Source organism: Mus musculus, chromosome 1 (genome assembly GCF_000001635.26).
Source record: "Mus musculus strain C57BL/6J chromosome 1, GRCm38.p6 C57BL/6J".
In the NCBI taxonomy this organism is placed as follows: domain Eukaryota; kingdom Metazoa; phylum Chordata; class Mammalia; order Rodentia; family Muridae; genus Mus; species Mus musculus.
The window spans coordinates 69568019-69584926 of record NC_000067.6 but is presented as its reverse complement, the minus strand read 5'-3'; the positions used below and the strand labels follow the sequence as shown (position 1 = coordinate 69584926).

Sequence of the window (16908 nt, the reverse complement as noted above, 5' to 3'; positions counted from 1 at the left end):
CTTTTCAGTAATATAAGAAGTAAAGTAAGATGCTCGAGTCAGCAGCAACTGCTCAACAAAATGGATAGGAAGTGGCTAGTGTGTCAGAGGTTCACCACTCTTTGAAGATCGTAATGTTGGGCATTGTAGAGTTAAAATTTATGTGTTAATGAAATAGCCACCATGTTAGGCCAACATTAGTTTCACAGAAAGAGAACTTTGTAGACTGAAAACTTTGCTAAAAATGGTGATGAGAGATTTGGCTTCAGTGATGCACCTAGTCGGATGGGGGGAGGCTGGGGAGGTGGTGTCACTTACAAGGTGCCTAAAGTATTGTTATAGGGACCTGAGTGTGAAGCTCCAGCACCCATGTAAATATTCACAGAAGCCAGGTTAGGGGGAACTTATCTGTAACCCCAGTGCTAGTGAGGGTGGGGGTGAAAACAGGTGAGGCATGGAGCTCTTTAACCAGTCAGCAGAGGCAAAGGAGTGAGGTTGAGGATCAGAACCTTGTCTCAAAAATAAGGTGGAAACTGATTAAAGAATCCACCCAACTTGGACACCTCCACACAAATACATAGATAAGCACACATTAGCACAATCATGTGTGCGCGCGCACACACACACCTTACACATACTCTCTCTGTCACACACATACACATACACACTGTCTCTTTCTGTCACACACACACACACACACACACACACACACACACACACACACACACACGATATGATGAACAGCCTCAGACTGCTGCCCACAAACAGCTCAGCTGCTGTTTGGGGACACTGGTGTCTGTACTTTCCTGACCCTTTATAGAATAAATACTTTAAGGATTTCATCAGAGAGCTATTTTGCAAGATTTACCCATCGTGTATCCACAGTGAAGAGGAATAAAGTTTTTATTCCCTTGACAGTTCACCAAGGAGTTGCATATACTGTAAGATAACCCTGGTTCATTTGGTTTGGCCTGTTGGTAGATTTTTAGCTATTATGTGTACTTTAAACACACACACACCAACACCACCACCACCACCACCACCACACCAAAACTGAAATTTTAAATTTGTTTTTAAAAAACACAAGTCACCAATTTAACAGAAAATAATCCAGAGAACTCTATCCTGTCTACTATATGATTAATTCATACAAGCTTGCAAATGAAAGCACAAGTCCCTTGTATTATTTCTCAGTCCAGGAAGCTTAACTAATGTGTGTGTGGGTTTGCAGAATCAGGTCATACTAGTAATAAAGTTTTACGTTGTAGAAAGTTTATATAAACAAAATATGTCCAAAGGAAATTCTCCTTAACCATCTATTATTTCCTTCAGTAAGTTTGTTGTGTAAGTAAATTGTATTATTGACATATTCACTGCATTTAGGCAAGAATTCCTTTGTGTCCTCTTTCTATGTGCATACTGTCTTGTTAATGTGAGTTTCTTATTAAGTTAATGGGATTTGTTTTACTTTTAATCATCAATGTCCAATAAATGTTAAATAAAACAGCAGCTAATATTTTAACACATCCTTCTCTTTCTTGGTGAGAAGGTCATGTTAGAGACCTAAACTGGCTCTTTGTATATGCTCAGCAAGCACTTTTTTGAGTTGTACTCCTGACTTTGATTCTATTACTTCATTATCATTATTATTATATACTCTTATTTAAAACAATTTTTATATTGAAAATATTTGAATTAAAAATATTTAAATATTTTTGATCATATTCTTCCCCTCCCTCACGTCTTCCAGATTCTATCCCTGTCTTACTCACCCGAATTTAAGTTTTTTTCTCAAAACATAGGTGAAAAATCAATTTGTAAGAAAGCTCTGTGTTTGTTTCTTGCTGTTGAGGGAGATGGTGAGAGCATAACACTCAGACGTGGAGACATTTAACTCTGTAGTTCTCTCTCATCAATGGTTCCACTTTTGTTTTAGCATAACTCTGGAGGAAAGCAAAATTGCATTGCTACATACATCCAATTGAATTACTCTCTTAACAGCTGTGAAACTAGTACTTATGCTATTTTGCTATTTTCCACATGCTACTGAGTGTATATGTATATGTGTGTGTTACAATAACGTGTTTACCTGTATGTAAATTTTCAATCAGCATTTTTTCCTTAATGCCTCACCCATGAATAGAAGGCAAGGGCAGTGTGGCTCTCTACTCCCTGCTCCGTTTCTGGACACGTGTGGAGAGGGTGCTGGAGCTTCTGAGTGTAGGTAGCTTAGATAGCTCACCATGCTTACCGAAGACACTAATAGAAGATTATTTGTCCAAAAAGTCATTTTTCCCTGAAGAATTCCTTTATAGCCTTGATATACACACTTTGGAAGATCTCATCAGATTTACATATAAAAAGAAATTAGCTTCAGCCTTATATAGAATAAGATGAACCTTTATATGAAAATAACTTTCTAAACTACATTATAAAAGTAATCCATATACTAAAAGTTAGAACACCAATTTCAAAAATCTGAAAACTAAAATAGGCTTATATTTTTATTCAAACACTGATAATCAACTCTTTATATTAATGTGAAAATTTGAACTTACACTTTTCCCTAATACTTACATTTTAACATTAAATACTTAAAATATTATAGGTACTCTGTCATATATAGGAATACCTTATACTGGCAATAAATTATACCATAGTATTTTGGAGTTAGGTAGAACTTCTGCTTAGTATTAGGATTTAATTTGTTGCTTCTTATGAGACAGAATTTCAACCTAACTTTAGACACAGGCATTGGAATTTGTGTTATTATGTGATTTTTTTTCATGTGGGCTACCGTTTTTGGTGAAGTTCAATCTATGACATGTATATTGAAATGTGTTACATTTTACCAGTTAATCTGTAAGGAAAGCAGTGGGGCACAAAGTTACACAGGATTAGTGGATCTCTTACAGCATCAGCATCAGAAAAACCCACTACAATAATGTTATCATTTTGCTGTCTCAGTTACAGAAAAAATAAACATTTCCCCAGTATTTGCATCCTGCTTTTGCTTCTAGAAAGAACAGATCCTCATGAGTATATTTTAATCTGACAATCCCTCGTTTTTTTTCTTTTCTTTTTATTATTTAAATTAATTTATTTTTTGCACTCCATATTTTATTCTCCCATCCTGATCTACTCTCCAACTGTTCCACATCTCATACCTCCTCCCCACTCCCCTCTCTCCACTTGGATTTGCCCACCTCCCACCCCACCCGACCTCTAAACTTCCTGGGGCGTCCAGTCTCTTGAGGGTTAGGTGCATCATCTCTGAATGCATGATACTACAGACCTGGTAGTCCTCTACTGTATGTGTGTTGGGGGCCTCAAATCAGCTAGTGTATGCTGTCTGTTTGAGGTCCAGTGTTTGAGAGATCTCTGGGGTCCAGATTCATTGGTCCTACTACAGGATCGCCCTTTTCCTCAGCTTCTTTCAGCCTTCCCTAATTCAACAACAGAGTTCAGCTGCTTCTGTCCGTTGGTTGGGTGCAAATATCTCCATCTGACACTTTCAACTGCTTGTTTGGTCTTTTGGAGGGCAGTCATGCTAGGTCCCTTTTTGTGAGCGTTCCACAGCCTCAGTAACAGTGTCAGGCCTTGTGACCTCCCCTTGAGCTGGATCCCACTTTGGGCTTGTCACTGGACCTTCTTTTCCTCAGGCTCCTCTCCATTTCCATCCCTGTAATTCTTTCAGACAGGAACAATTATGGGTCAGAAATGTGACTGTGGGATGGCAACCCTGCCCTCACTTGATGTCCAAGTCTTCCTGCTGGAGGTGGGCTCTATAAGTTCCCGCTCCCTACTGTCAGGCATTTCATATAAGGTTTGATTCCCTTTTGATTCCTGAGAATCACTCACCTCCCAGGTCTCTGGTGCATTCTAGAGGGTCCCCCCAACCTTCCATTTCCTGAGGTTTCCTGTTTCCATTCTTTCTGCTGGCACTCAGGGCTTCAGTCCTTTTCCCTCACCCAACACCAGAGCAAGCTGCCCTCTCCCTCCACTCCCTCTTCCCATCCACTTACATGGTATGTACTCACTAATAAGTAGATATTAGCCAAAAAAGAAAAAAAGTACAGAATACCCAAGATACAGTCCACAGAACTCAAAAAGGTCAACAAGTTGAAGTGCTCAAGTGAGGATGCCTCAGTCCCACTTGGGAGAGAGAAAAAAACAATCAGTCTCTTTTTTTTAAATGGCATTTTTATCCATGTCCATTGTTGCTTTGGGGTGTCCTCATTTTAATGTGCTCCCGTTAAGAAAAAAGATAATCTGCTGTTTAAAATCACGTCGTATTTTGCATAATTCTAGCCTGTTTTAATATTTGAGAGGTCGATACTTCTATGCTAAATATCTGCACATATACTCATACGTGCTTCTTGAGTTCTGAAGAGGAACTCTGGCAAGCTTTATGCTGGTTAAACACTGATAGTCAAACACTAGCCAACTCATGAGTAAAATGGTGAGCCGAAACATTTGAAAAGTACATCAGCAGCACAGGACTAAGTTCCTGGGTCAATGCTGGGGATAAGTGTTCCTAATAGAGTTTTCCTCCCCAGGTTTAAAATGGTCACATATACATAGTGAGGTGTCTCGCAGAGAGTTCTAAAGTTCGAGCAGAAGCAATGCTACTGTCCAGCATTCCCAATATGCTCCCCATAAGACTACTGTCCAGCATTCGCAGCATGCTCTCTGGTTGACGACAGTGCGTCTTATGTTTTTGGTTGTGGGTTCTTCTTGTAGGTGTGCAATCATGTTTTAGGTATTGGACATTTTTGTTTTCCTGACTTCCACATTAAAAAACATTTCAACTCAGTGAGAAAAGTTTGAAAACCTGATAGGAAAAAAAAAAAAGTGGGCAAAGGATGTTGCTAAGCGTTTCAACTTATGGGAGTGAACGTCTCTCACAATTTTAAATGCATGTGAAAATACAAGACTTTTCACACTGATCCTTCTAGGTGGATATCTGTAAATGTAATAGCAACAAAGATGGAGAGATCATAAATCTCTTTGCTGACGACAGTCTGGTTACATAATTTATATTACATTGTAAATGGATCCAGATAGGCCTCTAAATGTGAACATTATGATTGTGATTCCTTTTGAGAAGGAGACCCAGAGATTTTGAGGGTTGGCTAAAAATGACTTCCTTTTCACACTCAATCCTTTATATTGTTTTGTCTTACTTCACAATGGCATAGAAACTGTAATGTGGAGCTGGATTGGCGGAATAAAACACAGTGATTTTAGTAACGCCTGAGACTACATCCCTCTTGAATATCTCCCAAATATTACAAGGTCTTTGGCATGCTTGGGTCATAGTGTTGAGTAAAACGTTCTCTTCTCTCAACACCCACTAGAATCATATCAGTTTCTACATTGCTAGATTCAGTAAGGGTGACTGTCCTTTTGAGGATTTTAGAGTAGTTTACATCATGGCAGTTCATTGATCGTCACCAAAATCTTACAAAGTAATTGTAGAGCTACATTGCCCAACAAAAAAGCGAGAAGCAGGTTTCCTGAGCTCACTAATTTAATGCTCAGATCAACCCTGAAAAGTGGAGACTATCATCTCCATTTAAAGGAGGACAAGAGAAATGTTAACTTCTTTAAGATGGCTGGCAATTTAAGAATGCATCTTCACTCTTACCAAACTGTCCTGCCCAAGCCTTGTTCAGCAATATGAAGTCATTGCTACTTTTCAAATGCACGATATAAGATTCATATGTTAAGTAATTGGTTTGGGGTTATACTATTGGCACTCTGTAGCAAACACCCTCTGAAGAGAGAGCTCTGAGAGCGGAACAGAGCCAGCCATTTTGATGGCATCCTGCTCCGATAAGCATTAGTGACAAATGACAGGATATGTAACTTCTTCAAGAAACTAACTGTGGTAATAATAAGAACACATTTTCTTTTTATGAACTCACTTCCTCTATCCAGGTAGCAGTGAACTAATTTGTAGGTTAGCTTCAGTGGATTCTTACGAAAATTTCAAGCTCAAAGGACAAACACCTGATTTTAACTTAAAGCCTGCCTCTGTTTTGTAAAAGGACTAAGCAGTTTAGACGGAGGGTTGTGTTAACAGAATTCCAGCTTTTCTGTAGGATGATCCAAAAACAGCAAACAAAAGGCATCAAATTTCTTAACAGTCGCAAGTGTGTACACGAATGCTATGCCATTCCTGTCGTTAGCTGCTCTTTGGTTTACAGAGATCAGTGTTAGCACATTTCGGTTGACAGCCTCGCATGCTCCATAGAGGACTACTTTTGTTGCATGTTAGGCAACAATAGCAGGGTCATTTAAGTTGGCAAAGTCTAGGTACTTTACCCCACACTGATATGGCTCTCAGCTGAATGTTTGTGTTCAGTCTGACTCGGAGACATTTGCCTTGACCGTGCGCCTTCCTATGTGACAGACATTTGTGGGATTAAGATCTTGGGTTGTTTCTCTTGCTCTGTGCAGAAGCAGGTTGACACAGGTACTCCGAGATGTGAAGCAGAGAATGCGAAATAAATATGATTGTTAAATTAAGACGAGGCATGGCTTAGCGGGTTAAGCAATACTTAACCTTGTGTTGTCCGCACATGCTTTTCATTCTTATTAACTTTAAAAATGCAAACTTAAAAACATGTAAGACTTAGTTAATGACCTGCAGAAAGGCCACAGAGCTGAGTGAAACAAATGAGCTTGTGAAGAAGTGAAGGGCCCTTTGTTCACCAAGAGTACTCCTGAGCTGTCGTCCCTCTCACCAAAGGCTCGCACACCAGAAGAGCATTGAACACAGTACGGATTGACTTAGCGTATCATTTCCATCCATTCCGCAGAGTGACAGTGGACGGAAAAGAAGTGGAGGTTACAGAGAATAACAAGTGTTTTTAAATTCCTTTTAAATCACAGCAAATTCTGTAAAGCTGGAAATGCAGAGTGATGAAGAGTGTGACAGGCAGCCCCTGAGCCGTGAGGATGAGATCAGGGGCCACGATGAGGGGAGCAGCCTAGAAGAACCCCTAATTGAGAGCAGCGAGGTGGCCGACAACAGGAAAGTCCAGGACCTTCAAGGCGAGGGAGGAATCCGGCTTCCGAATGGTAAACTGAAATGTGACGTCTGTGGCATGGTTTGCATTGGGCCCAATGTGCTTATGGTACATAAAAGGAGTCACACTGGTAAGCAGCTGAACGCGTAACCTGATGACTGCCTGTGGTGTCTGATGTTGATATTACCTGACACCTATTCTCTTTCCTTTTTATTCAGGGGTGGCAATGGGAAGTGACCTTTGACTTCAGAATTCTCCTAGTAAGAGATTGTTGGGAAGCAGAAAGTAGCCTGGGTCTTGACTTCCAGCCTCAAATCTGAATAGCATGTCAGGAAAGAAGTTTGGGATTCCGTTTCCACAGTTCTTAATATAGCAATAATATGATAAAGGTTCAAAAGGTATAGGAGAGCTTCATTGGATAGTTCAACCATTTTATGAGTATATACATATTTGACCATCCCATGGGCAGGTAGCAGCATTGCTATTCTTATACTACAGAAAAGGACTCACACTTTTTTTATAGGGAAGAACCATTTCCATTTTAGTCCACTTCCTGGATTCTTATTTCTGATCAGTCTTTGCCTACCTAAGGTCTCTGGAGCAGACAGGTACTTTCTCTAGTTCAAGGATGTAACTATCTTGTAGTGTTTAGTTTTAACTCTGGAAAAAGATGGGTAGGGTTAGACATGTCAAAGGGTGGAATGTATGTAGACAGAAACATGGAATTGTGGAATTCGGTGAGGGAAAAGCCTGTGGATAATTTAATACAAGCTTTTAGGCATTGAGAGATACAAGGAGGAAAGAGTATTATAGAGACCTACTCAGAGCTTTTGATAGAAGGAAGGAGGGACAGCAAGGGAAGGATGGAAGGAAAGAGTTGGTAAAAGCAACACAATTAAATTGTGTGTGTGTGTTTTAAAGCTTGATATTAATCTTTTACAAAGTTTAAAGTTTAGCAGGACATGGTGACACACACCTGTAATTCCATAGTGCTTAGCAAGTGGAGGCAGGTGGATCAGCATTGAAGGCCATCCTAACTTACATAAAATTGAGGCCAGCCTATGCTATATTGAGACTGTCCACAAATCAAACAGCAACAAAATCTTTGAAGCTAGGTGTGGTGGTATATACCTTTAGCCCCAGCACTTGGGAGGCAGATGCAGGAGGAACTTTGTGAATTCAAGACCAACCTGGTATACAAAGTGAGTTCCAGGCTAGCCAAGGCTACGTAGTGAGGCCCTTTTGAAACAAAAAAAGATAAAGTCAAAGGAATATATCTATGAATAAACCATGGCATTGTTTGCTAGCAAAATATTTAAAATTAATATTCTCTATTTAAAATGTGATTTCATTTTGAAAAAAGGAGAAATCATGTGAAATTTCTATTTTTAAAGTTGACTTCAAAATAATCAACTTAAAACTGTATCCTAAAATGTGTTCTATAATAAATCATTTAAATTTTTTTAGACCCCTCATGGCACATTGAAGAAAAATCAAGTGATCTGCCATGTATCTGTTGTCTAGCAAAAGTCACCAGTGGGACTGGAGTCCTGATACTCTTGATTGCTGGATTAGTTTAGTTTGAACACACAGTTGGGCTACTATTATGCAACAACTTATTATTATAAAGTGTGATCATAAACTAAGGCTGATGTCTTTTAAATGACAGTCGAATTTTCACATTCAGATTAATGTAATCATAGCATCCACTTTCCAGTATATTTATTTTTCTAACCATAACAAATAGAATTTTTGCTTTTTGTTTTGTTATAAATTTTATTTTTAATGAATGTGATATTTTAAAATGTTTATATCACCAATGAATTTTTCTTTAATATTTTAAATTTCTTGGGAAAAGTTAGCAAGAATAAAGGAGTGGACTATAAAACTAATCTAGTCTTACTCCATGCTCACGAAATAATACCGGCTTGGAAAAGGAGCTTACAAAGCTACATTTATTATTTTAGAGTGTGTGCCCTGAAGAACATAAAATATTCATTTAAGTGAGTAATTTTCTTCATTTGGAATATTAAAACAGTTCATTTACTTTGCCGTTGAATTTTGTGTACTGATAATTTTAAGGCTGAAGCTTATATGAAATACTGGTTTGGGAAGATTTTTAATAAATCTTTCCTGCTTTTAGTAAAGAAAATCAAAGAACATGAGAACCCTTTCTTGAAGACTTTAATTTGTATTTTATTGTATCTGTTGTAAAATTCACTGATTTTTAGATAAAATAGTTCAATGCCTACTTCTCTTTCCATTTCATATTTGCTACAAAAGTGGAATGGAATTACTTAAATACTGAAAATGATGTAATTGGCATAAGGGTTGAGTATAAATAGCTACACAGATCTCGTAGGTCCTAAACTATGAGTCTCACTAGTAAAGGCAAGGGAAATAAACGGAGCAACCATTTGAAGTTCACTCAACAACACAAATTCCTTTGCCTTACCGAACTATTTTTAAAAACTAGAAAGCCTTCAGATCTGGGAAGCTTTTGTTAATTTCAGTTAATATTCACAGAGAAGCCTTGCGTACTGTGACATTCTTTTAGGAGTGGGATCTTAAATTAGGCCTTAACTGTACATTTCTGATTACTAGACAGGTCCCAGTTGATTGTCATATTTTCAACTCCACTGTAATATGTTTGGTAACAGGCTTATTTGTGTTTCTTTAAGCTAGGTATAGAAAGGTGTATTAGTTAGGGTTTTATTGCTGTGAAGAGACACCATGACCAAAGCAACTCTTAGAAAGAAAACCATTTCATTGGGGGATAGCCTACAGTTTCAGAGGTTTAGTCCATTTTCATCATGGTAAGAATCATGACAGCATGCTGCTGGAGAAAGAGCTGAGACTTCTACATCTTCATCTGAAGGCAGCCAGACTGACACATTAGACCTAGCCTGAGCATCTGAGACCTCAGTGTGGCACATTTTCTCCAACAAGGCCACACCTACTAGTAGTGTTATTCCCTATGAGCCAAGCAGCCAATCTTATGATTCTATGGGAACTGTTCCTATTCAAAACAGCACAGAAGGTATCATTACAATCGAGTTGTTTTCTATATAATATTAGGATATACTGTCTTCATTTTAGAGCTTCCTACTCTTAAAAACATTATTTGTAGCTAAACAAAAGCCACCATTTTAAGTCCTTTGGGAGGCCCTTGGGAAGCTTGTTTTGAGTGTTTTTAGCTCATAAATTATCTAATATACTGTTGACTGTGAAAAAAAACATATGAACCCAACCAATTTCTTCCAATTACATGGGGTATTAGATGTAAGGCACCTTTCTTCTTTCTTTTTAGTACTTTACTAAAGGGCAAAATCTAGTGTCTTTTAATTGCTTGCTGTTATCTCTTTGCCATTGCTACGCTAGTAAGTAATCAGGTAATATTTTCATCAGATACTCCAGGCATTCTTCACTGGGAATATGGGGTCAGGGAAAAAAGGGGTAGTAACTCATTGGATGTGAAATGAATGTATGAGAAAATTATAAATATAGATAAGCCTTACCTTTGCTCCCCATTGAGAAATAGGTTTCTTGTCCTTTGACTAAGCACCCAGTATCCTGTTTTGTAAACTAAAGCATTTTCCAGCCATTGTTGGTTCCAAGGCTCTCTAACATTTGTTATTGGTTTTATAACTCAACACAGGACCACCTTCTTGATTTTGAGTCACAAAAGCCAACTGGTCCCAATAATTTTTATTTCATTTAAATGCTCAAACACTTTTTAAATGTGTATGAAATGATTTACATTATTGAAATGCCATTTCTCCACAATAAAAAATGATGTGTAAACTAATTCAGGCAATCAGTAGATTGGTGGGCTGGCATTTAAAGAAGGATACCAGCTTAGCCTAATGGAGCTCTCCTGTAATCCCAGGAAGCAGAAGCAGGAAAGACCAGGAGCTTGAGGCCAGCCTCTGTTACAGAACAAGTTCAAGGCCAGCCTGAGCATCTAGAAGCCATGAAACACAAACAGAACCCACAATCAACTTTACAATGGACATAACGAATACCATGCCCACACCTCAATTAAATGTCTTTATTGTCAGTCCTGTTTTCTGCACCCACCACTGGGAAGATCGGTGGTCACAAATGCAGTTAGCTAGTTTGTTTTTTAATTGACTTGCTCTGTAGTATTAGAAATATAAGGAAGAAATCTGTGGGCATGTTAAAACATTTGTTTCCATCTGTATATGAAGAACTTAATACTTTATATAAAACATAAACTCACTCAAAAAGAGCCATCTGATTATCCATTTGGTTTAAAGATCAAATTAAAATAATTCAAATATATTTTATAAAGTTCTCATGGCATTATACAATTGTTTTGTATTTATATAGAGAAAACTTTTTACCTAAATCCAAGGTAATTATATCTGTATTTCCACAGTGTCTAACCTGGGAAATTTCCTATAACACTAAATATCAAGATCCTAATATTTTACAAAATGTTTAAATTGAGTTGATTTAATTTTTATTTTTTCCTAAATAGCTATGAACACACACACACACACACACACACACACACACACACTGTATTGGAGTATTCCTACAATTTAAATATGTATACAAAGACAAAGTTAATCTGTTTTTTTCTCTTCTCCAATAGTAGTGTTGTGGATACTGTAACTGGAATTACAGCTTCAGTGTTGAATGCAGTAACACAGTGTATTGTCAGAATGCAAGTTAGTTCATTTTAGTCAAGGCATGAAGCATAGTTAAGCAGATTCCGTAGTAAAATGAGTAAAGCCTGAAACTGACAACTGTCAAGTAGAGAACATTGACAGAGACCTAATAGTAACTCACGTTTCCCAAAGATATATCTGTCTGGAATTGTGAGAGCCTTTTCTGTAATCAGAAAAGAGCTACAGTTTAAACCACATCTTGCCTTGTTCTTTACAGCTCATGCCTGTGGACAGACAAAGGCCTCCATGTCCAATCAGCAACAGAGCCATATTCCCAGATGCACCTAGTGACCCTTTCATTGCTAACTGACCCACATCTCTAGTCTCATAAAACTTGATTTTAAAAATCCTTCAAAACGGGGATTCCCTTAGTATTACTTTCTTTTCAGACGAGCATTATTTTAAATACTGAATTAGCTACTTTAGTGTAGGGATTAAAACTATCAACTCAAAGATTATAAATGTTTTAAAGATGGTATATCAGCTTGCTGCAAAAGCAAACATGATTTCAGATTTTGTTTTCAACAGAACTACTAATTTAGTTTCTTTTCAACATTATTGGGCCCTGATTTGTCACTTTCCTAGGGAAAGCTTGAGAGTCCAAGAGCTACCCCGCACAGTGGAAGTGAAAAGTACAATTTATATTAGCTCTTCTTTTTCTTTTCTTCTTTTTTTTACAGAGCTACTTTGTTGAAGCTTCCCTGTCTTTCCGTTTTTTAAAATTCCATGTCAGGGTGGAGAATAGATAATTATGATTTTTAAAGGTACACTCTGTTATTTTCCTGGAGACAAAAAATTCAAAGAATCAAAGCTACGCTGTATATGTATATAAAATTTAAAAGGATCTTAACAACTTTGGTTTAAAAGCCAACCATAGCAGCGTTTACCCATAAACAAGTACTTGGACATTCTTAGGCTGGGTTCAAGGCCAACTAAATCTACACAGCAAGCCTTGACTCAACAAGCCAAACAGAACATTTGATCAGAATTAGATTTTTAAGACAGGGTCTTACTATGTAGCCCTGACTGGCCTTGAACTCTTGGAGAGCCCTCCAGCTCTGCCTCCCAAATGCTGGAATTAAAATCATGTACCCCCACTCCCAGCTGGAGTTAGATTTCAAAACTACGTTGTAAGGCTTCTTCTAGGTGTTTTAGACTTAAGCAAATCAAACTAGTTAAATAAAATTCATTGTAAGGTAACTTTAATATGATGATTTTTTTAAGTGTTATTATCTTTTTAAGGACTTTTTTTAGGTTAGCTCTAACAGCTCCACATCTTTAAGGGGGAAAAGGCCCTATATGCAAGCATTTCGTGTGTACATCATTAACTTTCACAAAGGGAGCATGCTGTAGAATCCTGTATATACTTGATTTTACCTGGTTTTCATTTCTGTAGGTTTTGTAACAAAACTGTATGACAGACTGTGCAGTGGCTGCTGTTAGAAAGTGACCAAAGCTTATCTGGTTTTGCCAACTATCTTTTTTTAATAGAGGAACGTTGTGCCTCCATTATGTAATGGGCCAAATATATTCCGAGGTATATCTCACATTAATATAAAGATACATAAACATGGCAATCCAGAGGAAAAAATTATGAAAACTGCAAATACCACTTATCATGTAACAAATACAGAAAAGGATCCTGTAAGCTATATATTTTGGTTTGTCTCCTAACTTTGAGCTTTATGATGAGATATTGTTACCATATGTTCATATGTCAGTTTATCATTTATTTTATCTATGATTAGTGAAAGGAATATGACGAATAAAAGTATTTTCTTCATGATTTAATAATGTTATCCATTTGATCTTGTTAGTTTTACTGACTTCTTGCCTATATGATTTTTTTTTTTATATAAACTTTGGTCATTTCAGTGACTGCCAGTTGAGGGCAATAGTCAAAGCTGATAGAACAGGCTTATATAGTTTTAAATTGTTTCATTTATAGAGAAACATGAGAAAAGATTCCTATTATTTGTTTTTACAAAAATAATGTACGGAAAATATTTGTAAAGTTGGTGATATTTTTTAGATTTTTCTCAGATTTACCAAAAGTTTCATTGTTAATGGCCAAGAGAACAGGATATTGTCTCTGTTTGGAGGTTTCATTGATGAACTTTGAAGCCTTATGTGTTGTTTCTGCTGGGTTTGGATCCTCTTGCTGACCAGGTTCAGTTCTCACTGTCAGTATCATCAGATACTTTGCTCTTGATGACTTCCGGTTCTTCATCCCTAAATTTAAATGGTTACTTCCTCCATATTAACGCGACTGTGAGGATTAAAGTACTGCATGGAAGGCATAGTCAGTTCAATGGTGACAGCTAACTGCACAGTTACCATTCCCTGCTTTTATTACTACTCTTGGTCAATGCCAGACTACTGTCAAGTTTGAGCAAATGACTTCTTGACCTGAAGTTTGAGACATTAGTATTAGCAGAGAGATCTTCTAGGAGACAGAAGCATTGTGAACCTAGGAAATTGTCTGTGGTTAACTGTGAAGGGCAAATCCTTCCCTTATAATAACCAGTTTGGTCTTTCCCACTCTGTCTGCAGGTGAGCGGCCCTTCCACTGTAACCAGTGCGGAGCTTCTTTTACCCAGAAGGGCAACCTTCTGAGACACATAAAGTTACACTCTGGAGAGAAGCCCTTCAAATGTCCTTTCTGTAGCTATGCTTGTAGAAGAAGGGACGCTCTCACAGGACACCTCAGGACCCATTCTGGTAAGTGTCACCAAGTCCAAGCGGAAGTCCAGAAAGTATTGCAGCATTACATTAAGTACCATGTAGCTTTGGCAGAGAGAGCTATGCATGCGTGTCTATTGGTATTGGTAGCATCTGAAGGATGTACAATGGTCTTCATAGATCAATGGGCTTAAAAAGAGGCCCTGCCGTGGAAGAGTGTCTTGTAATAGAACATGATTTTCTTTAACTTTTAAGGTTCATAATCAGCAACACAGTAACTATGTTAAATCCAGGGTTACTGGAAACTAGTGCGTGTCACACTTACTTTCTGACGGTTCCAGAAAATGTGAAAGTTGTAGAGCTTCTTAATTGATTCAGTAGTGCTCAGGGTAGATCCCAGTGAGAATCAAATATGGTGCTTTTTAAACTGAAAAGTGCTCTACTCATTAGAAAATGGGCTGTTGGGGGAATTTATATTTCATTTTAAACTCTCCTTGTTTTGTTAGCTTTCCAACTATAGTCTTGGGAAAGGTCTGAACATTTTATCTGCTTCATAAATGATTTAATGATCTAAAGTGTTTAATGCGCTAAGAAAACTCTAGAATATCAATACATAAATCAGGAAGAAGAATTATAAATCTGAATGAACCTGGGTTGATTTCAGCACGAATTACCATTTCTGGGACATTAAAGGTAGAAAATTACCATAAAATATTCTCTATATGCTTTGTCTAGGAGGACATGTTAAATTTTAGTTTTAATATGAAGATCTGAGAAGGTGATATTCTCATGTGTACTGACATGGTAGTTACATAATGCTGTGGAATGTGTGGGAATGCTTGAGCCTATTAGTCCTCCTTACATCTTCTTGCTATCCTTAAGGATGAACTTAATTTTTTTTTTAGAATTAATTTTTTTATTAGGTATTTTCCTCATTTACATTTCCAATGCTACCCAAAAAGTCCCCAATACACTCCTCCCCCACTCCCCTACCCACCCACTCCCACTTTTTGGCCCTGGCGTTCCCCTGTACTGGGGCATATAAAGTTTGCAAGTCCAATGGGCCTCTCTTTCCAGTGATGGCCGACTAGGCCATCTTTTGATACATATGCAGCTAGAGTCAAGAGCTCTGGGGTACTGGTTAGTTCATAATGTTTTTCCACCTATAGGGTTGCAGATCCCTTTAGATCCTTGGGTACTTTCTCTAGCTCCTCCATTGGGGGCCCTGTGATCCATCCAATAGTTGACTGTGAGCATCCACTTCTGTGTTTGCTAGGCCCCGGTGTAGTCTCACAAGAGACAGCTATATCTGGGTCCTTTCAGCAAAATCTTGCTAGTGTATGCAATGGTGTCAGCGTTTGGAAGCTGATTATGGGATGGATCCCTGGATATGGCAGTCTTTAGATGGTCCAAGGATGAACTTAATTTTTAAGATAAATATGAATTATAAAAAGCAATATTAATCATTAACTGTTAAATTTGGGACAACCATGAGAGTTAAATTAATGTGCATATGAAAACAAAATATTTTAAGAATATATTGTATTTTCTTTCCTAACTGAAAAATAATTCACTTGTCATATATTTTTGAAAATTACACTACTCTAGTTATCACTTAACAGTGGTATATTTTACTATGAAAATATGATAAGTTGAGGCATATTTTTAAGAGATGTGGATATACAGCTTCCTGTATATTCTAACTCATTGAAGTGTTACTGAACTAAGGACTTTGCACCTCATAAGAGTTCATGACTATGCTGTTTCACCTTGGCTGCATACAATAATTGTAAACATCTTAACTTTAGTCTTAGATGCATATATAAAGGATAGCTTAGGCCATGTGCTGCACCCATACGACACACTCAGCCATGCCTCTATGGCAGCCATGCAAGAGCCTTCCCCGTGATGGGCCATTTTACTACTCCACTTAGCCCGCTGATTCTGGATGATGGAACATGCGGAATGTGAACAGATTCTGTAGGTTTGAATCTATTATATTTCTTTCCATCAAAAAAGGTTTTTGTTGAGACGGTGTGACCAGGGATATCACAGAAACTGGTCAGGTGTTCTGCTAAATTCACTTAAGAAGCAGCTTAGGAAGGAATGACATATCCTCCTTAAGCATCTTTTAGTTCCTATGAGGATGAGTCTACCCCTCCTCTGTGTTGTAAGGAGTCTGGGATGACCAACAGGAAACTACTGGCAGGTTGACCACTGGAACACCAGGTACTCAGCATTAAAAACTCTGAGCTCAGCAGTAGTAGCAGCTGCATCAGTTACAGGGGAGAGTGAGTACATGTAGCTCATAGCTTCAGTCCTTGCTTCTGTTAGCAAATGAAAACAGGTCCAATGAGGAGACACTAGGGTATTAAGGTAGACACTTTGACGGATGTCCTAAGAAGCTTTGTTCTTGTTCCTTGGGGCCTTCTGCATAGTGAATTCACTTAAGAATTGTAGGATGCCATATTACCATATTTTGTTTCAATTCTGACGGTTACATCTGTATGACT

The 16908-nt window shown here is 37.8% G+C and overlaps 1 protein-coding gene across 17 annotated transcripts in view; it reads left to right on the top strand.

Annotated features, from left to right (window-relative positions):
* The window catches only part of Ikzf2 (IKAROS family zinc finger 2), a 156145-nt gene that overhangs the window by 102425 nt on the left and 36812 nt on the right, over positions 1-16908 (top strand). For 14 of the 17 annotated variants that reach the window (NM_011770.4, XM_006495965.3, XM_017320399.1 and 11 more), the window contains 2 exons: positions 6880-7146; positions 14267-14434. In NM_011770.4, coding sequence (NP_035900.2) covers positions 6880-7146; positions 14267-14434 — 435 coding nt within the window. The remainder of the gene's footprint in view (positions 1-6879; positions 7147-14266; positions 14435-16908) is intronic. The other 3 variants (XM_030253878.1, XM_006495968.3, XM_011238509.2) reach the window with 1 other exon arrangement.